Source organism: Malaya genurostris, chromosome 2 (genome assembly GCF_030247185.1).
Source record: "Malaya genurostris strain Urasoe2022 chromosome 2, Malgen_1.1, whole genome shotgun sequence".
NCBI lineage: Eukaryota > Metazoa > Arthropoda > Insecta > Diptera > Culicidae > Malaya > Malaya genurostris.
Genome location: NC_080571.1, coordinates 48,774,457 through 48,796,935, shown reverse-complemented (window position 1 = coordinate 48,796,935; position 22,479 = coordinate 48,774,457). Strand labels below are relative to the sequence as shown.

General features: G+C 39.9%; 2 protein-coding genes across 12 annotated transcripts in view; both read left to right on the top strand.

Moving 5' to 3' along the window:
* LOC131432702 (uncharacterized) overlaps positions 1 to 13,198 on the top strand; it is a 40,549-nt gene extending 27,351 nt beyond the window's left edge. For all 9 annotated transcript variants that reach the window (XM_058599141.1, XM_058599143.1, XM_058599147.1 and 6 more), the window contains exon 2: positions 1,831 to 13,198. In XM_058599141.1, coding sequence (XP_058455124.1) covers positions 1,840 to 3,369 — 1,530 coding nt within the window. In that variant the 5' untranslated portion in view covers positions 1,831 to 1,839 and the 3' untranslated portion in view covers positions 3,370 to 13,198. The remainder of the gene's footprint in view (positions 1 to 1,830) is intronic.
* A 6,578-nt stretch (positions 13,199 to 19,776) lies between these two features.
* LOC131429962 (zinc finger CCCH domain-containing protein 13) overlaps positions 19,777 to 22,479 on the top strand; it is a 370,899-nt gene continuing 368,196 nt past the window's right edge. For 2 of the 3 annotated variants that reach the window (XM_058594511.1, XM_058594506.1), the window contains exon 1: positions 19,777 to 20,303. The gene's annotated coding sequence lies outside the window, so the exon portion shown is untranslated. Of the gene's footprint in view, positions 20,355 to 22,479 lie in introns of all 3 variants that reach the window. The other variant, XM_058594507.1, reaches the window with a different exon arrangement.

Below are 22,479 nucleotides of genomic sequence, written 5' to 3'. Positions count from 1 at the left end.
GCATTCGACCCATCTCTGCGTCGGTGGTTCCAAACTTTTCTTCTTAGTTTCCTTAGTCTAGCAAGTTCAGCATTCCACCAAGGAGTTCTTCTAGTAGCTCGCACAATCCGAAGTAGACAAGCCTTTTCATATGCTGCAACTATGAGTAAGTTTGTTTTGTCGACAACATTTCCCCAGTCCATTGGGGTTTCAATTGTTTTTGATACCCGTAAAATCTAGTCGTCATGCCCTTTTCATAGAGTTCCCAGTTTGTAGATTTTAGATTACGATATGTGGCTATCAAATTTAATCTTTAAATGATCACAAAAAATGTACTTATAACCAGATAACGAAGGTTCGAGTTCATTGGGGACGAGCCAATTTATCAAATCTTGCGCAATTCTATCAGAGCAGAGAGTTACGTCCAAAACCTCCTCTCTTCCAGATCTCGCAAAAGTTGGACGGTTTCCTGCATTGACTATGTGCAGGTTTGTACTGCTCACAAATTCCGTCATATCAGAGCCTCTTGAATTTATAGCTGTGCTGCCCCAAATGATATGGTGAGCATTAAAGTCACTGTCGATTATGGGCGGTAAATCGCTTTTGCAGCAATATGATACAACCTTTATGAAGTCATCGCTTGGCGAAGGTGGGTTATGCAGTAAACAATATACATATTTCCTGTCTATGCCATCAATAGTCATACCAACTGTGACAGCACAAATATTCCGAGTTGTGAGCTCCGACATGAGAGAACCATCGAGAGCACTATTTGCAAGTATGCATGCACTAGGCATTTCACGTGGATTAGTCATACCGTCCTTGTTGAAGGCCACGAAGACTGGGTTTAACAACTTTCCAACGTAGAAGTTTCCCTTTTGGAAAATATGGTTCTTGAACCAAAGCTATAGAAGCTTTACTTTTTTGCAGAAGTCTGGATAGATTCATAGTTACTGTACGTTTGTACTGGAGATTGATTTGTTCTACTCTAACCATTATCAATTAAAGTAATGAACACTTCATCTCCAGCATTTATCATACAACAACTACAAGAAACCGAATATATTGGCTTAAAATCGCCTATAGCAAATCATGGAAACATTTTTTAAAATGTTTTAATCATTTAAATCCTGCGAGTTGCGAAGAATGAAATCGTCCACTATGTAACACAGTAAGTGCAAAACCGAAGATATTCCGTTCACGACTGCATTATTTAATCTCCTCCAGCCAGTCAGTCATCGGAACGGAAATACACCTTGACTTGGGAGACCTATTTTTGTGGCCTTTTACGACATGGAACAGGAAACAAATTTTTCAGGATCGGCTTAGCTACTATTTTTGAGGTTCTTAAACTTTTGAGCACTACAGCTTTACGAAACTAGAGATGACCCCTGAATATTGGCACCCTAGTGTACATGTACAGCCCCGTTCAGTCAGCTCGGCTACCTTTTTCAAATTACAGATGTTGAAATTGATTGAATTAATATAAATGGTTAGAATAGCAATCAACATTGTTCTTTGGAGGCATAGGTTGTTTTCCAATTTTGCACTTGTTTTATTGCCAGGCGTGTAGAGCGAATGAGTTGCATGTGAGTTCTTCCATGTTAATCCATTGTACAATATAATTCACCAATATCCATTCTGATTACGGTCTTTATTGGCATGTTTCAATTTTCCAGACGCGAATCCTTAAATTCCGTTCGTTGTCCTATTCGATTTATTGTGTCCACCTCGTCAATTGTTCTAATTAATCGTCGAATAACGCAGTCATATCATACTGGCGACCTTTTCAGATTACTTATTCCGATTACTAACGTTTTTCTCTTGTTTTTTTTCCTGCTATCTTTTTAGGCCGATATTATGAAATTTCATAACTACAGTAGCCCACCAGAGAAAGGGAAGACACGATCAATCAGCGCATTATCAGACCAAGGATCCGTAGAGCAACGATTGGATTCAGTACAACAGCAATCGGTACAGCAACAACAACATCAGCAACAACAACAGCAGCGAGTGTCGTCGATTCAGCAGCAACTACGTCAACAGAAGCAGGCCAGCCTGAAAAACAAAATTACTCCCCAGCAGCTGCTACAGCTGCAGCAGCAGCAACAGCGGCAACCGCTGGCCAAACGGATCCGATTGGAGTCCGTTCCGATCAAACAGGAACAGGACCTGGATCAGGAGCAGGAGCAGGAGGAGGAGGAGGAGGAGATAGACACATCGGCCACCGAGTCCGAAACGGAGATGGACCAAACGGGAGACGAGAATATGGTGATCGTGTCCCATCCTGCCCAACGATTAGACGCCGGTGCGCTGAAGGTTAAAGGAACAACGGTGCTGGTCACAGAGGAATCCGACTCGGACGACCGGCAGGATCGGCGCAATTTTAAGCGCAAAATGGTTAGCAAACCGACCAACACAAACACATCCACCAAGGTGAAACTGCAGATGGTGCACGAGTTTCCCACGCTGTTTTTGGGACTGAGGCGTAACCGAATTTTCCTGGTGAATTCGTTAGCGCAGAGCTTCGAGCTTAACCAGCGGGATATCATTTTGACGCTGCGGAAAATCAAACTCAATGAACACAACGCCCGGTTGGCCAGTGTTTTCGGACTCACTGACGGAGAGGTGGAAATCCTGTTCCGCACGAGCGTGCCTAAAATAGCGGATTGTTTGCGAAATTTCATCGTCTGGCCGGACGATATCACCATGAAGCTGAACGTTCCTATCAACCTGCGGCAACACTTCAACAAAATTCATCTCATCCTGAACTATCTGGTGATCAAAGTTCGGCAGAATGCCGTCAAATATCTCTCTCAGGCTCAGATGGAATCGTCGTACTGTGAGTTAGACCAGTGTCACAAGCTGAAATACCTGATTGCGTCCACGCTGGACGGTTGTGTGTGCTTTGTGTCCCGGGGCTTCGGCATTCAGACCGACGACGAGGCAGTACTGGCACAGTCCGGCTTTCTGACGAAATTCAAAACCAACACGAATCTGATAGCCGGTAAAAATTTCCACAATTTCGAGGATCGCCTTACCAATGGCAACGCGCACGATCATGAAAACAACAACGGTGGCAGTACGACCGGAAGGGGCGGGGGTGCGCACGGAAGGCCCGGTGCTGGTACCGGAAACGATTCCGACCTGGAGCGAACGTTGACGATCAACAACGAGGACGATAACTTCGAGGAAATTGTGTCCGAGAAGATCAGTAAAAGTAGAACATTCAAGCTGAAAAATTACATCGAAAGCGTGCTGGAGAGCTTTCAGGATCACATGATTCTGTCGCCGACGGCTTGCGTCGATGGCAAGACACTGGAGCTGCTGGACGATGTCGTCGTGATCGTCGGGGCGCTCATCAACCTGCAGAAACAGGAAGTGGAGTAGAGGTGTAAGTTTACAAAATGAAAAAAAAACAGAAAACCTTTGTTAGTAGGATCCATATCGATAGGAAGTTAGGTCGATAATAGCACTGCTGTAGAACTCAATTTCATTTCTTTTCTGCTTGGATTTCTATTGGCTATTTTTACTTTGTTGACGATTACCATTTTCTTGGAACATGCCGTCAGCCGCAACCGGGATGCAGCGGTGTCGAGGTAGAGAAATGTTGATGCCAACCCCCCTGGGTACGCCACAGAAAGAGGGTGGACACACAAAAAAAAAACATTATGTAATGCGCTAGCTCGTATTGTAGATAATTTATCATTATTGGTATTACACCTTACTAAACTACTAATATAACTAAAATAAAGTTTATCAATGAAATGTAATGAAATCCATTTTGGAAAATAGGCGAACAAAAAAATGCAATGTTATTGATTTCGACTGTCGACTAAGAGTAGAACGGAGGCCCAAGGTTCAACGTTGCAGAAGGTTGGGGTTGATGTGGGATACTTGATTGCGCGGGACCTTTCACTGAGTTGGATTATCTTGCTGTTTTTTTAGTTTACCGACACCACACGTGAATCATGTCGTTTATTCTAAGCAGTTAGATCTTTAATCCGATGAATCTTATCATCAAATACAGTTATTTGAATGCAGGAATCCAACTACTTTGCCTAAACAAACTATGGCTGCTCCTTTGCTTCAATAGTGTTCTCATCTGTTGCAAACTGAAATACACCGATGTAGCATCAATAACATTTGCTTTGATTATGACTTACTCCAGGCATTCTTGACCATTTTAAACCGATGTAGACTCCAATCATAAATCAAATAAAACTAGATTTTCCATTGTACGGAGACAAATTGTGCTCCAATCTAGACAACTAAAGCGTATCTTCGTGCGAAAAAGCTTTCACTGATCTAGTAGCCAGTTTACACTCCACTGAGTAGTTTCATAGCTTTCGAGTTGGAAAACGTAACCTCACAAATCAAAACTATTCAAGGACCGGCAAACAGATAAATTGATCGAAACAGAATCAATGCATTCCATTTTGCTAGAAAACCAGGGACATTTTTTGGAAATTCGCAGCTCAAGTTTATTCGCCGTTGTTTTTACACACTCGACGCAAGCAATCGAGGAACGCATCGTACCAAAACCCGCAGTTACTTCTGTGGTATATCATCCCTGACTGTCGCCAGTTTTAGAGCCGATTTCAGCCTCTAACGTAGTCTATTCAATTCTACCACCGTTGGAGAATATTTCGCAGTTCTGAGTTCGACTTTCTTCGCTTTGTGAAACGAGTCCTGTTGGAAACAACCCAGATTTCTCTAAAGGCGCGCCTCTAGACGACTATCACTACGGCAGGTGTCACCACAGTAGCTTAGTACCTGCGATCATCAGGTATCTTTTGACTGTGCATATACAAAACTTTGGCACATACTTATGTCGTTTTCGCTTGAGAAAACTAAAACTGACCCAGGGTAGTTGCATCAAAAAACAGATTTCACGGAACTGTGTTGGGTTCGCACTTGGCAACAGGGGTTTGAGCAAACCTGATTCGAAACTGACTCGATTTTCAGTTCTACAACGTTAAAACTAGGATCGAAACAAGCTTCAAACAAACGGTTTTGACAGCAGTTAGGGTGGAAACTGGGTTAGGTTTGGCATCAAGCGAAAACGACATTAAATTGCTCACCAAATATGTACTTTTGTCGTTTTCCAGTTGGAAACACAAAACCATATCACAGAGTGAGATCTGCTATCTCGGTGCGATGCATTGACTAACGCATTTGTTGTTGAACACGTCGTTTGTCAGATCTTTTACGCATGTTATTCTTTCAGAAGCATTCGAATTCTTTTTCTCGTCAACGAAATGGTCGATCATGTGTCAAATCGGGCGAATGTAGATTGTTGTATTCTGTAGTTTGGACAACGAGTGTCGAGACAGCGAAAATTAATTCAAAGTTGGTACTAATTCCCAGTAGAATAAAATTTATTTGGTCACATGGCTACATTTATTTGAACAATTTCTTCAAACTCACGATAAAATGATAGGTGAAGCACACCGTAAACTGCCATTTAATGTCATCTTCATCAAAATTCCGATTCTGGCATGAATGGTTCCCAGCCAAATACAATAGCCTTTTTTGGATCTATATAATATAGATCTAAAAAGCAAAACCTTAGTATTAAATTTATTTTGTGGTATTTGGCCTTCTGTTTCAACAGACTCCGCAGCCGATTCTCAGCGTACAGAATTATTGCATGGCTGGTGCTACGTACCTACTGACACTAAGAATTCTTTTTACTGACCTAAAAAGAACATACTACAACTGGCTTGTACCTAACCACGCTACAACCACAAATTTACTATAGGCTACCTGCGCAGCTCCGGAAGCGCCACCATGTGGCGTATAGCATCTGCAGCGCGGTGCGCTGCATCGATCGCATGAAATGACCAACAAAGTGTGATAGCTTACAAAGTTTACAATGGTCTCTATTTTCTTCATTTACATTAACGCAACTGAAATTTTGAACACTTCTGTCCGCATTATATGCAAAACCCAGATTTTTTGGTGAGTTTCCACAAAATTTTTGTAAATATAAAAAAATAGGTGTAGGATTCGCTCGAATTTTGGAAATTAACCGATGCAAGGAAGGCCATCCGATTCAGCTCGACGAACTGTTGTGTGTTGTTCACAAAGAGGTCAAAGGAAAGGTGTTCTCGTCAGCTAGTACACAACTGATCGGTTCAGCGATTTGATGTTTACTTTTTAAGTTTTTTTTTTGTAATAGCAATAATTGGATTGCATAGTTTCAAGCCATAGATTGTAAAAATCCATTCACTTTTAACAGAGTGCTCAGTGGTCCCAATCACATCAAAATACGTTTTCTGTTTGAGTTTCAGAAGTTGATTTTGGGTCTTCATTGCATTCAGAAAAACTTTTGTTTGGAACTGTCTTCTTCTTTGAATAAAATCAAAGTTGTCATTAATCCACTTAGAAGTGAGTTATAAGTTTTAATTTGCATACATTGCGTGGTAGTGAATTCAAGACTTTTGAAGAACACAGAACAGAACATGTTACTACAAAAAATATGCCGAACACATTAGCCTTTTAAAATGCATTTGTGTCGACAGTGTTGGTGATTGCTGAAAATTTGACAGAAGCTGCTCGATTTTTATCTATATTGTATACAACATTTTCAATCCGGTAGAAGATACTACAAGAATTCGAGTCTCTCAATGCATGAACCTCGAGAGAATTTTTCTACATTTCTTCGCTCCACTTCATACTCTGAGTATTTCATGGCCTTTAAAGAAAATTTCAGTCTGATAATGAATTGTGTCTGTGTGGAATTTACCAAGAGAGAATTGCAAGTTGACAATTATCGCAGAAAATCGAATCGATGATTCGACTTGATGATTCTCATACTAGGTTGCAAAATTATAAAACCCTTGCGTGGAGCATTCACATACATTTTCATAGACACAAATTATACAAAGGTAATAAGCACATAGTTAGAATAAGCGGCAATAGTAAAATGATTCTATCGCAATTATCCACTGCCCATACAGAATCGGATCGCGAAACGAGAATAAGCGACCGTTTGTTGCTTCAGAGAGAATCCCCACAGCAGCGTGCTAGCCGTTGATTCTCACACGGTTCACCGGGAGAAATTCGCTCTCGTATAAGTGTCTATTCTATGTTAAATGTACCATGCCGGTTTTTTTTTGTTGTTGCGGTGATTTCCGATTCTCTTTGATGGCACTGATTTAATCGTGGAAGAGTTGCGAGTGAGCATTCTTTGATACGATAAAAGCCATCCTTGGGTGTCGATATAAGGAGCATAATTGATATGAGGCCCCCAAATGTAGTTTTTCCATCATGACTTTCTTAAACACACGGACGAAAAAGGGAATAGAGGGAACCACGTGGTGGATTCACAATTTATACGGGACTCACTATGCTCAGGCCTTAAGTAAATATGAATATACACTTCTAGAAATGAGTTTCTTAAGATTCCTTACTAAACGTAGCACTCTAATATGCGTTAGTTGTTCCTTAGTTGTTTCCAAATCCTGTTGGGAGGTGCTGAAATGTTCCTTCATTATTTCTATCTGAAACAAATGATAACGAACGAGTCTAAAATAAAACAATCACTGGTAGATAAAAACTGACTCGTCGTTTACGTCACTTATATCATCATATCTCTGGAACTGGTAAGGATAGCCACTTGATCTTCAAACTTCACCAATAACTCAATAGTAGCTTTCAAACGAATCTAAGATTGTTTTAATTGGTTCAGCTTTCAGCACACACACACACACACACACACACACACACACACACACACACACACACACACACACACACACAACACACATACGCACACAGAGAAACATTTTCCTATCTCGTCGAGCTGGTCGTCTGATCGAGCTCGATCAAAAGTTGTCTTTTTTCCTGTAATTCTATTACCATTTATAGAAGAAGGCAGAAACATTGGTGCAAGAGTATTCAAATGTATGTAGTGAGGATAATACACATTTTCGCGCTTTAGCGAGCTATTTGTGCGCAAAACAGTTCCTTGGAGAAACCCATTGTCATTTCGCTCTTCCTTATTTTATTCCCTTCCTCAACGATTTACTAAGGAATTTAACGGTTTGAAAGAGTTTTTCAATAACCGTGCTATACTTCATCTGATTATGCAAATAATATTAATTAAAATAGTCGAGTTTAACTTGTAAAACCATGGTTAAGAATATTACAGAGTACCACGCTGACGACGCCAGCCATCACAAGGTGTCGCTTTAATCGCTATTTCGAGATATGCAGTTAGCCTATAGTGTTTGTCTTATGTGAGTGAAGCAATGTCTAATGGTTTACAAACGGACATTATTTATACAGCTCTTTCCTTCGTTTTCGATATGACATCACGGTTGTCAAATTGGACAGACTTGGATTCAGTTCGAATATTCTTCATTGGTTCTACAGTCATACCTCAGGAATCCTCGTTTAGCAGTTAAAAGTGACGAATGCACTTCTGAAGAGTTTTTCGCATCAACCGGAATACCACAGGGATGTCCTCTCGGATTGTTAATATTTTTACTGTACTTCAATGTTGTGAATTTTTCTCGGGCCCTTGCTTATCGTTTGCTGATGATGTTAAGATCTACCACATCATCCGCAACTTAGAAGACGCAACCCTTCTCCGGCGGCAGTTGTTAATCTTCCCAGTGTGGTGTAAAGTTACCCGTATGATAGTAGATCCCGACAAGTGCTCGGCTAATACGTTGACAAGGAAAAAAGTACCAGTCCATTTCGGATACCTTCTGGATGGATCCTTGATTGGAAGATCGACTAGCGCTAAGGATTTTGGCGTCCATCTCGATGAACAACTTATACCGTTTTCGTTTTTGAACCTACAGGCGGACGACTCTGACTCTTAACACGTTGACTGCCAACCTACGAGATAACTCGTATATTCCGTTCGGAAACGAATGGTCGTGGCAGTCAACGTGCTAAACAACAACTCATAAAAAAGGAAATAATTAATCAGCTCGCATGAATGTCGTGGTGCGATCCGAGAAAATATTCAGAGCGAAACTACACTACGCTATTGGAGTCCGATCTAGAGCCACCCCAGGTTGCTAAAACAAACATCTCAAAAGTTGTTTGGGTGACTCTGGGTCAGCTTTTGGGCTGCTCTGATCAATAAACGAAAACGGTATTGCATTCAAGCAACACATCAGATCATTTTAGCTAAAGCTTTCTGTAGCTTAGGATTCTTATTGAGGGTGATCAACCACTTTACAGACATACACTGTCTAAAATCCCTTCTTAAGTACTGATCAGTCGTTTAGAATCCTCACTACCTAAACGATATTCATAAATACTGTCCCAGAAAGTATGGACGCACTTTGATTTCGCTGTAAATAATTCACAAGTGTTAGATATTCAAATTTTATTCGATATACTGATAATACTAGACTACAACAACAGAATATTATTTTCAACATTTGCTACTTAGCCATTGTAGACTAGCTGGCGAACGTTTCTCATTAAATTCCGTACAGAGTTCTTGGCGACAAGTTTTGACACTTTTTCCAATCCTTTTCGAACTGTTGAATGGTTTCGGCTGCCGAGATATGTTTCCTAAGATGTGCCTTCGTTAATGCCCAAAATTCCTCAATTGGTCGAAGTTGTGGGCAATTTGGTGGATTCATGTCTTTTGGGACGAAAGTGACATTTTTGGTAGTATACCATTCTACCGTTGGTTTCGAGTAGTGGCAAGAAGTAAGAACTGGCCAGAAGACAACAGGTTCTTTGTAGCTTTGAATCATGGGTAGAAGTCGTTTCTGTAAACATTCCTTGATGTATATTTCGCTGTTCATTGAAGCAGTGGTGATGAAGGGTTTCGAAATCTTACCGCAGCTACAAATTGCTTGCCAGACCATAGCTTTCTTACCAAATTTTTCGACTTCAATCGATGCCTCGGACTGGTTTAACACTTGCCCTTCTCGCACCGTATAAAATTGTGGTCCCGGCAAGGATTTGTAATCAAGTTTCACGTAGGTTTCGTCGTCTATGATTATGTAGTTCAAATTTCCAGCAAGAATCGTATTGTACAGCTTTTGAACCCTCTGCCTGATCGATGCTTCTTGTTTCGGACTACGTTTTGGTTGTTTCTGCTTCTTATGAGTTAGAAGATTCAAACGTTCTTTAGCACGAAGAACATTTGACTTCGAAGTGCCCACTTTTTTGCCACATTTCGAACTGAAACCACCTTCTTTTGCTCGAACGCCTTCAGTATACGTTTATCCAACTGAGGGTTTGCAGGACCTTTTTTTCGGCCCGTTTTCGGTTTGTCCTCGAAGGTGTTATCCTCACCGAACTTCCTGATTGCATTTCGCACGGCTTTTTCACTTACTCCTGCCATTTTTGCTATCTTGCTCAGTGACAGTTCGCGTTCTGTGCACCATTTGTACACAATTTTTCGACGTTGTTCTGCTGAAAGTCCACGCATTTCGAAACAAAATAATGAAAATGAATAAACAACTGCACAAGTGGTTAGAGAAGAGTGTAAACAACAGGATGCAGCCATAAAAATTGACAGATTCTGAACCATTGCGAAATGGCAGCGGTTTTTGGTTGCGTCCATACTTTCTAGGACAGTCTAGAATCGAGGCGATACAAGGCAGATTTGTTCACTTCGGTCTTCGCCGACCGTCGTTGGAACGATCCTCATCAACTACCGAGTTATGAAAGTCGCGGGTTTCTAATCGCTCTAGAATCGCTTTTTGTACGACCCAGAGCTCTCCGTAACAGAGCTTTTCCTAGACTTCCTAAACGACGTACCAATTACGGTGCGCATGATTCTGCTATTGGTTTTCAGAGATCGTTCAACCTTGTATCATCTGGGTATGATTTAAATGTGCCACGAAGCAGAATACTTACAATTTTTTTGAATATTATTAGGAATTATCATCGAGCCTAATTTGTTTCTGTTGATATTTTGGAAGAATAAAATAAAGTAATATCCTTCCAGACACGATAGACAACCTCGATGCTTCGGGACATCAGCTCCAAGTATTCGTTTGAAACCGTTTGAACTGAACCTCTGCTCTGAGAAGGACGCCTTATTTTATTTTACTGCAATAATTGATACAAAAAACATTTAATCAATGTAATAATGATTTTTTTCCTCTCCAGCGCGCACGACCTGGCATCGCTGCTGGGAAACAATGTTGTAGCCGAACTTGGTGAGAAAAATTAATTGAAATATTTTTAATTCCCTCATAAAAAAAATCCACGCCTCCTTGGTTGTGAAAACGGATGTAATCGCTATTAAGACTTTGAACTGTCTCATGAATTATTTGAATTTTTAGTCAAAGTTTGACAATCGAGCATTTTGTTGCTGTTAAAAATAATCCAGCTTTAAAGTCTGGTTATTTCTGACAGTTATTTTCGGACACAAAATAATCTTACCAAAAATTTTAATTTCAGATTTTTAGTTAAAACTTCTTCTATGTAATTTCTTTCCATACTTTCAGTCAAAGAAAATACTCCAATAAAAAGTTTCAATATATTTTCTAACGAAGTAAGTTCTTTTTTCATTCTCTGTATTACATTTATTACACCACTTGATATCATTTTATTTTCGGTGTGAAATAAACCTTTCTATCCGTTGAACTTTGAAATAGACTGCAGTTTTAGTTAAATTCTACTACTCGATAAAAAATAACTATCGAAATATCAAATTTCTAACCAAAAGTTAAAATCATTCTCGAAATGGTTCACAGTCTAAGCATTTGAGTCTTATGACGCTTTTGGCTAAATATTTGGCTATCCACTTCGAATCACTGTCGATGTTCATTCGTGTATTTGGGTTTCTTATTTCTGGTTGATTACTACAAGGTGTATATATCTGGCTTAATTGGTTGCATCCATAAAATGCTATCTTACTATTAATAATTGCTGTTTTAATACTGTTCGGAAATCTGGGTTATGTTTTTGAAGAATTTCTCGTCTAGAATCCCACAGGGAAGTCATCTCTGCCAGTTGATATTCTTACTGTACTTCAACGATTGTAAGAGAGGTTGCCAGAAGAGTCTAAATTCCTTCAACGGCAACTGGGAGTTTTGCAGTATGACTTCACCCGATTCGTCCTATATGTCTGACGGCCCGAAAGCTTCGTGAAGGGTTTGGTATAGTGTGAATCTGCAACGTTGCCTTGGCATATTTAACATTTGCTGTAAAAGATTCAAACGAACTTTCACCTCTTAGGAAAGAAGAAATGCCAAAATGAAAGAAAAAATCCACAACTGTTAAACAAAAATAAACATCCGTTCATTCGAGCGACAGACGGTTCGGTGTCGACTATTTAGTTAATAATTACTAGACAGAAAACAAAACAAAACCATACTCTAAAATATGAACCCTAGAGAAGTTTGATTTTCCAAACGAACCTTTACGAAGAGTTATTCTTAATTCAAATCAGCAGTAACCAGTACTACCGCTACTAATATCATTATCCTTTTTACTACTAGCGTACGATAAGCGACGTTTCCGTTTCTAGGTGTCCTCTGCTTGTGTCGTATTCGCAATGCCGCAGTATCAGTGCGCGATGCTTGTTGGTAGTAGGAAGAACTATGTATCTAACTGTATCCAAATCAAACAAAACTATTATAGCTCTCGTAATTGAAATAGGCTGGTAGGAACACACAGAAGTGGTCGATTCGCTCGAGCTCGTTTGCTGAACGGCAAGTGCGATCGGAAGCGTTCCGTCGTGATTGCGTTTCCGTTTTCGAATCGAGCTTCATAGAGAATTCATGAATGCTTAAAGAACTAGTTTCTTGAACAACAGTACTGACAATTACACTAGAAGTTTAGACGACAAAAGGATACATATTGAGTGTAATATTGCTATTACTACAACTAAATGCTAGTATCAAAATAGGATGTTCTTATAATTAACAGTAAATACTGAGAATAAATCAAGGGAAAACATGAAAATAAAAAATACAGATGGTCTTATGATTGGAGAGCTGATTTATATGAAATCTAGACAAAGAACTGTCACTTGTTAGGATGTAAAATATAGCGTAAAGATAGAGCGATCTAATGGAAACAAAAATACAGACACTATGAAAGCAACAACTTTGTAAATAGATATACACAGTTAGGGTAGAATAAAAGTAATTCAATAACCATTTTTATCAGCACGATAAAAATTAATAATACTACTAGGACGTTTTGCTGGAGTTGAAAATTGATCGATTAGGCTGGAGTAGTGTTCTAGAAATAAAAAGAAAATAAAATAAAAAAAAAACAAATAGACTACTGATGATAACCGCAATGCTTTCGGCACAGTGAAGCGATTACGAACTTTGAAATTACTTTTAAAGGTATCCGAATGAATAAAATTATTTACACGCAAGTAAACTTGTGTAGTGTATTCACTTTTATTATTTTATTTCTGTTCAAGCAACTTATTTGGTCTATCCGAAATGATTCATTCTCAAATAGATGCGTCTTTTGTGTGATATAATTATGTAATTTTTTGCTTCATTTACCCGGAATACCTCTGTAGAGTTCGTTATTTTACCTGCTATAATTGAGGCAATGAAAACAAGTTAGCAAAAACGGGATAAATTGAAATTTAAGCAGATATACTTGCACTATTTGAAGGGTTTTTAATAGTTTTCGCATTTCAAAAGAGTTATACAAACCAATTCGCACACTCTCATTCTACGCTACTAACGTAGATGGCGATAGCACCCAGTCGACTCCGTTCTATTGACCAAATCTCATCACAAACCAGAACAAATAAAAGTCATTTCTATTGAATCAAAATAGACGAAAATGACTAAAAATTTATGTCACTCTCAGCTTCGCTTGTAAACGATGAGAACGAAATCCATGTCCAGCCAATGACATAAGCAGAACAGTAGTTTCGAAATTGTGTTCTTTCTTTCATTTGCCCTTTCAGTCATTGGCGGTTTTTAGTGAAAATCCCATAGTATGCAGTGTCAGTATTCAACCGAAGCTTTGAGAATCGAAAATGATAGAAAAAGGTTTCACTATGAATTGAATTGAATTTTTATTAGTTTTGGTTTCCAAACAGGTTGTGGGGTGTAATTGCTTCGATTTGTCATATTTCAGTCACTCTTTATAGCCAAGTGTCACAGATTTTCAATACATCGATGAAAGAACGAGAATTGAAATTCTGCTGATGCTCCCTGAAAACGTTAGTTTTGTTTCGTCTTGTCATAGAGGAAAGAGTGACGTTGGCAATTATACTCTCTCATTTTTCCAATGAGAAACGAACATGCTTCGTCTCTCTTCGTTTGTTCTGATGTCGGTCATTTACGAATGAGACAGTAAAATATTGAAGATGAGATTGTTGGAATGGTTTCTTTCATTGAGAATACGTGACAATTTTAAGCTCTGTCACAGACACACGGCGAGTCATGAGAAAGGAACTTGTGAGGTTTAGAACATGGTGATAAATCAACACATGTACAATTTATATCACAATGTTTCCCATAGGTTATAATTTTTTGTTTCGGGGGGGGGGGGGGGGGGGGGGGGTTTGAACCCCTAAAACCCCCCCCTGTGTACGCGCCTGCATATTCTAAATACTTTCAAGGTGTTTGGACAAATTTTTCAATTTACTTCAGTTAGATATATGGGTAAAAACATTATTTGCTCATTGTTATCGAGCGAATAAGCTTTTTCCTACAATCCGTTTGAGCGACGTTTTCATTCCACAGGATTCAGAAATTTTATTACAAATTACAGTTACTGGACATAGGTTAGTTTCGACTTACTTTTGTTATTTTAAGTAAACACCACGCAGCTTTCAATTAATATGCTTTCTAAACAGTTCGACTTGTACATAATATGCCAAACACACAAAATATATATAACGATATACAAAACAATGCATTAAAATAAAGATTATCAATTTTAATATGTTTATGAAAATCTAAGATGTTATCGATAACTACCTAAATAAAAAAGAAACGTATTCGAAAACTCATAGTCGATAGTAATAAGGCTTTCGACCATTTCTTATCGAGTTCAGTCGTTCACGAGCTCGATTGTTTTGGTTCCATAATGCCAAAACTTCTCGATAATCTAATACTTCTTCGAGTGAAGTCGAACGAAGCTCGATGATCGACTTCGAATCGAGAACCATAATACGAAACGTGGTCGATTCGATAAAATTTCAGTCGAATCGAGATACATAATGCCACCCCAGTTGTAAGAGTGATATCTGCAACCTAAGTTATGTACAAAAGAAAGTGTGGCATTTTCAAGTGCAGTCTGTATGGGAGCGTTCTCTTAATGTGTGTGCATGAAAGTGTTACAATGTAAATGAGTTATCCGTTTCGGGAGATCGTCAAACGGCAAGACAACCAAGTGCTCACTAGTTCCTATCTTATGCCTTCCCGTATGTAACACATGGATCAATAAGTCCCGAGACTAACAATGGAAACAAAATTTTTTTTGCAAATTTTTTTTATTCATCAACATAATTACCTATTAGGGTGATACAATGGAGCCAACGTTTTTCCAATTTTTCAATACCATGTTTATAAAAAAATATCTTTCGCTTCAAAATAAGCTTCAGTTTCAGCGATGACCTCCTCATCTGAGCCAAATCTTTTTCCCTGGAGCTTTTTTTTAAGATCAGCAAAGAGCCAGTAGTCACTGGGGGCTAAATCTGGCGAGTATGGGGGGGTGGGGAAGCAGATCAAAGCCCAATTCGTTCAATTTCGCCATTGTTTTCATCGACTTGTGGCAGGGTGCATTGTCTTGTTGAAAAAGGATTTTTTTTCTCTGCATGTGCGGTCGTTTTTTTGCGATTTCCTCCTTCAAACGCACCAGTAAGTCAATATAATAATCACTGTTGATCGATTTACCGTTTTCGAGGTAGTCGATGGAAATCACGCCATGCGTATCCCAAAAAACTGACGCCATGACTTTGCCAGCTGACTGCTGCGTTTTCGGACGATTCGAACGGCTTTCGCCAGCTGTGCGCCACTCAGATGACTGCCGCTCCGACTCTGGAGTGTAGTGATGTATCCATGTTTCGTCCATGGTCACGTAACGACGCAAGAAATCTTTTTTGTTGCGAGTAAATAGCGATGAACTGCTTTCTGAATCATCGACTCGTTGCTGTTTTTCTTCCATCGAAAGCAATCGCGGCACCCACTTGGAAAAACCCTTTTTCATGCTCAATTTTTCATGAAGGATAGTAAATACACTTCCATAACATATCTGTGTTATCTCAGCAATCTCACGGAGCTTCACTTTACGATCTTTCATTATAATTTTTGTCACTTCACTCACATTTTCCGGTGTAACGGCTTCCACAGGTCTACCTGAGCGTTCCGTGTCATTTGTGTCGATACGACCACGTTTAAACTCGGCGAACCACCAACAAATCGTTGCTTTTGATGGACAAGAGTCCGGATAACATTTTTCAATCCATTGTTTCGCTTGCACGGTGTTTTTACCCATTGAAAAACGATGTTTTATCAAAACACGAAACTCGGTTTTTTCCATTTTTTAAACAAACTACAAAACGACTTTACTCCAACCTCGATAACTCAACTGTTTCTGGTCGGATCGATTTAAAATTTTGACCCGTTTCAAGCAAAGGTTAGTACTCTAGAAAGACGTGGTTACTGGTTTACTACGAGCGCCATCTCTGCTTTAGTCTCGGGACTTATTGATCCATGTGTTATATGATAACATTTGCTCAACCGAACGGCATCGAAGTGATTAGGCGTCTATTGAACTATCTTTTTGGTCACATACGAACTGTGAATAGAATATTGAATGAGCAGTTTGATGAGTGCCTCGCAGATGTCGCCGCGATCGCCACTATGACGCTTAGGTTCCACAGTTCAGTCTCTACCGAAGTGCCAGAAGAATGCCCGTCAACAGGAAGTAGCCATTTAGAGGTTTTGGTACCACATGAATACCGGTTTGTACTAAAAACTGAACTACTGACGCCAGCTAATAACGTCAAACAGACGTAAATGTAACATAACATGCTAATGCACTGATGAGTCGAAGACGAAATGTAAATAAGGAGTGTATCGAAAATAAGCTATCCACATACATTTGTGTTGTACGCATGTATTTGTGATGGTTTTTTATGCTCGGATCACAGCATGCTGTGCGTTTGGCTGTCAGCTTTCGTTTGTTTACTTGTTTGTGCGGTTGAAATTCTGCGTTTTCAAAATGTCGCGTATTGAAAAGGAAGTGAACATTAAGGTTCTGGACACATGGCTAAGTGAGAAGGGTATTATTATGCGAGAATTGGCGAAGCGGTTTGGAATTCATCACGCCAGTGTTGAAACCATCATTAATAAGTTTGGGGAACATTATTCTTAGGATGAGCTATCAGAAAGAGGCAGAAAGCCCGGTTCTTCCAACCCGAAACTGGACCAGAAAGTGGTATCTCTAATCACGAAGAACAAATCAATGTCAATACGTGATTTAGCCGAAAAAGCACGAACGAGTGTCGGAATGATCCAGCGTATCAAGAGGCGAAATCACCTGAAGACCTACAAGAAGCAGAAAATCTCGAAACAAAGTGTAGAACAGAAGAAGCGACCAGCAACAAGGGCCCGGAAATTGTATTCACGTCTTCTGCAGTGTCCGGATGCATGCGTTTTGATGGACGATGAGACATATGTAAAGGAGGACTCAAAAACTCTTCCAGGTCCACAATACTTTACTGTCGTTGTTGGGGAGGATGTGAGCGATGCGAACAGGTCGATTCAAGTGAAGAAATTCGGTCGAAAGGTACTGGTATGGCAATCAATATGTTCCTGCGATTTGAAGTCAACCATTATTTACACTACCGGAAATATAAATGCAGAAATCTATCGATCTGAGTGTCTCCAGAAGAGATTGCTGCCTTTAAATAAGAAGTATAGTACACCTCCACTGTTTTGGCCGGATTTAGCGTCGGCTCACTTTGCCAAAACCACTCTCAATTAGCCTGCGGAAAAGGGTATAAATTCCGTCTACATGCAGAAGTTCAAAAAAAAATTGGGCTCAAGCGTCCAAAAATTGCGATGCAACACCTGTCCGGAACTTGATGAAGAGCGTTCGATCAAAAGTTCGAAAATTCGTGAAGGAATAACTTAAATTTCATCCGGTTTTCATTATGCTCAAGTTTAACCTCGTCTCGTCCATCACCTGAAAAACCTTGAAAAACCGACTAGTGAAAATTGGCCCGGAGGGCCAAGTGTCATATACCATTCGACTCAGCTCATCGAGCTGAGCAATGTCTGTGTGTGTATGTGTCAAAGAATCTCACTAAGTTTTCTCGGAGATGGCTGAACCGATTTTGACAAACTTAGATTCAAATGAAAGGTCTCGTGGTCCCATACGGAATTCCTGAATTTCATCCGGATCCGACTTCCGGTTCCGGAGTTATAGGGTAAAGTGTGTTACATATTGTACACCGTCACTTAAATCGGCGAAACAAAAAACGTAAAAAATTTTCTAAACCTGTCTCAAAACTACACAAATCGATAGGCATTATCAGTAGGCAACTAAACAGACCGATTCCGGCTATTCTGGTTCCCGGTATCCGGTTCCGGAAGTTCCGGAAATAGTGGTCATATATACCAAAATGGATCTCACTCACTTTTCTCAGCAATGGTTTGACTGATTTCCACAAACTTAGATTGAAATGAAAGGTCTCACGATCCTATACGGAATTCCTGAATTTCATCCGGATCCGACTTCCGGTTCCGGAGTTATAGGGTAAAGTGTGTTCAATATTGTACACCGTCACTTAAACCGGCGAAACAACAAAATTTATAAACTGGACTTAAAACCGTTATTCCAATCTTAGTGCCAAACGAAAGGTCTCATGGTCCTACCAAAAATTACTGCATATTTTCGGATACAACAAACATTTATATCTTCATTTAGAGTGCGATGGCAAAATTGTATAAAATCTTCTAAATTTGAATAAAAACTAGTAGAGTTTGTACGTCATGTTAGTTGGTAACCGTACGAACCGACTTCGATTATACTGGTTCTCGGGTTCCGCTGCCGGAAGTGCATATAATAGTGAACCCACTTCGTTTTCTTAAGGATAACCTACGCGAGCAAAGCACTGTATCATTCTGTATGTTATACTAGTAAATGCACAAGCAATTGCTTGGTTTCTTTCAAAAATCGAAAAGAAAATTTTTAAATAGAATACCACAATATTATACATGAGAAAGGTATCATTACACCACTAGGTGGATTTTTATCATAATTTGAAAGAAAAATTTGTGGATAGCTTATTTTCGATACACTCCTTAGTAAATAAAACAAACATATCTAAGATGGTCCCACAGTGAAAATGTTCATGGAAACATTTCAAATCGAAAGCTGAAGAGGAAACATTTCAGAGCTGAAATAATAAAAGCTTGATTCAAGCGCATCAAAGCAAGCTTTGTCCGAAGAAAATTTTCTGTCCGATGAATCCTTCGGTCTCTTCTCTCTTCGGGCAATAGTTGTGGGAGAACGCGTAAAGCTTCTGATTCCACGTGTAGCGTGTAGGTACCGGCCCTGCCTCTCCTCCCACTGCTCGCTCCAACACCCGAAACGAAAAATCACAATGTTTACAAAACATTGCCTTTAGTTCTCTGGCACACAAGAAGAAAAGAAAAACCGGCCGAGAGAGCATAAATGAACCGAACATTGCTGGCATGGAAAGTCCAGGTGTTCATTTCCATTTTGGGATGGATCAGCATCAGATTTCAAACCACCCGTACGCTGTTGTGAATGACGGCATGAACATGCCCAGCCAGACTGCGGGTGTCATTCATGATTGCTGTGGGCCCCGGGTTGTTGGTAGCGTAGTGCCAGCAACTGGATACGGAATGTTAGTCTATTTTCAGCGTTCATGTGTAACGGTTGTGTGCTGTCTTACCACTGTGCAACGAAAGTTGGTTGAGAGGCTGTCTTCTACGGATGCGGATGAGTGTTTCGTCTATCTCTGCGGAGTCTCGGTGAATGTTTTGGACGGGATGTGGTGTCAGTGATTCAGTGTTTTGTTTTTGGTTTAGTGCTCTTGAGCGAGGTTCCTCGTCGTCGTCGTCATCGTGTGGGGTGCCACGTGAAGTTCGCCTAAGTGCGGCGGGTGTAAATTTTATGAAGTTGGCTCGCATAAAATATCAAAGGCCATCGTGAAGTGAAAGAACGGTACTCCTAGCAAAGTCCGGTGCTTGTGGTGATCACGATTGTAGCGCGGATTCGAACGCGGATTCCAAGTGACGGGAGTGGGCCGGAAGATTTCACCCTATTTCTGATAACTGCATGTCTTCAAGAAAGAGTTCAACAGGTTATATCGGGGAATACGACGTAGATCGCCGAACTGACTTTGGTGACTTGGTCAAACGCAAGTAAGTGGAAAGAAGATGAGATTTAGCGAGGCGGACTGACAGCGATACGAGGTACGGGGAACAACGAGCAAAAAAAAAAACAAGTAACAGAAACCAGTCCGTGTCTCAGTTTGGCGAAGATTTGGATGCTGGATGGTGAACGTGTAATTTAAATGCTCTTGTGGAAATGTTACTGTAGTTGGATGCAAATTGGCTATCAAAGTGGTCTTTAGCGGAGCAGGAGAAATGAGTACAATACATAACGGGAGGGAGGCGCGTGGAAAAGGTTGAAACTCTTTTCTCCTCCTGCTCCGTTCGAGAACGGACGTCTTGCACTAATGGGAAAATTGGGATGTGCGGTGTTTGATTTTATGTTTTGACGGGCGATCGTGACTGAGGGGAGCTTTTTCTCTCGATTTCGATTCTTGATTGGTTGCTGGCTAAAGCTAGTGTTTTGTTGTTTGCCGCACAGCCATCGGGTGAAGAAGTTGTCAGTCCAGTCGCAGCGCAGTGAACCAACGGCGAACACCAAAGTGAAAACATGCTTGGACACGAAAGTCTCTCCGGTTGGGTTGGTGTGAGTTCGAATTCATCGGCTGGATCGGATTGATTTATAATGAAAATTGGGGTTCCGGTGATTTTGTTTTGGATCCGCAAGTTCGCAACCGTGCAGGTCCTAGGTGCGAATAGAAATCGTGGTATGCTAACTGGCGGAAGAATGTAAAAAAACACACACACAAAGGCACAGAACTATAATTCACGGCATTTCGGTGCTGATTGTTCTATTTGATGGATATGGTATTGATTTCTGGCACCTTTTGATGGATGTGAAGTTTAAGTTGTTCGATGATAGGTGCCGGTGTTCAATTTAAATTAATACAGCATTAAAATTAGATGCAGTGAAGAAGAAATCATACATATTATTCAAGTTGTATCAAATGGAATCATTACTTGAATGCCGCGTTTTGTGTTTCGATACCGCTTTCATGTTGAACAATTTATTTGGATATGCGGTCTTTGGTACAACCATTCATTCATTTTTGAAATAATAGTGTGGAGTCTGTATTGAGCTGTAAAAAGCTACCAACAGTACAAGATATTACCAGTATATCTAGGAAGACTCACAGTAGACCTAATTTTTGTTTTGCCAAATTTAACGTTTTGACGTGAATACGTCTTACTTTACTATGGGGCGAAGAGTGATACGTTTTTGATCGTGAATATCTCTTGTTGTATCTAACGTATCAACAACATTTATTGCTACATACCATCGGAAATATTAACATATATTTATGATAAAATTTTCAGTTGTATGACATTTTTTTTTTTCATAAATACGTTTATTTCATAGGCAATATACATAAGTTTTTCTTCGCCGTGGCATCCACAATACATAGTAGTTTAAACCTAATACATTTCGAATATCATATTAGTATGTTGGTACTCATTAGTTAATCTAAACACTGTTTTTATCAAGCGAGTTGCTATTTTAAATTACATTAAATAAAATACATTTATTTTGTACATGATCTTATAACTATTTCAGGATTGTTTGTATCAGTTCACCACTTATATTCAATATCCTATAGTTGGCTATTGGTTGAACTCATGGAAGAGAAAACAGTCTAATTTAAAATAAAATTTAAATTGGAACTCCAATGGATTTAATGAAATGATAAAGAAGTTTCATGTATGGAAGGTCACGACAAGCAAGAATGTCGCGAACTGGGACATTGGATAGTCTACCTTGGGTACGCAAGGAATTTATTAGTTGAGATCTGACATCACGAAACTCCACGCATGTCCAAACAACATGGTCAATATCGCGGTAACCTTCGCCGCAAGCACAATGATTAGTCTCGGAAAGTCCAATTCGAAGGAGATGTGCATCTAACGTGTAGTGATTGGACATGAGCCTGGACATCACACGAATGAAATCTCTACTCACATCCAGTCCCCTGAACCATGCCTTTGTCGATATTTTAGGAATAATTGAGTGCATCCACCGACCCAGATCATCTTTATCCCAAGAAGCTTGCCAGCTGGCAAGTGTTCTTTGGCGAGACGCGCTATAGAATTCGTTGAAAGCAATCGGTCGCTCATAAATTTCACCCTCAATAGCACCACGTTTGGCTAAAATATCGGCTCTTTCATTGCCTGGAATGGAGCAATGAGCCGGAACCCAAACTATTGTGAT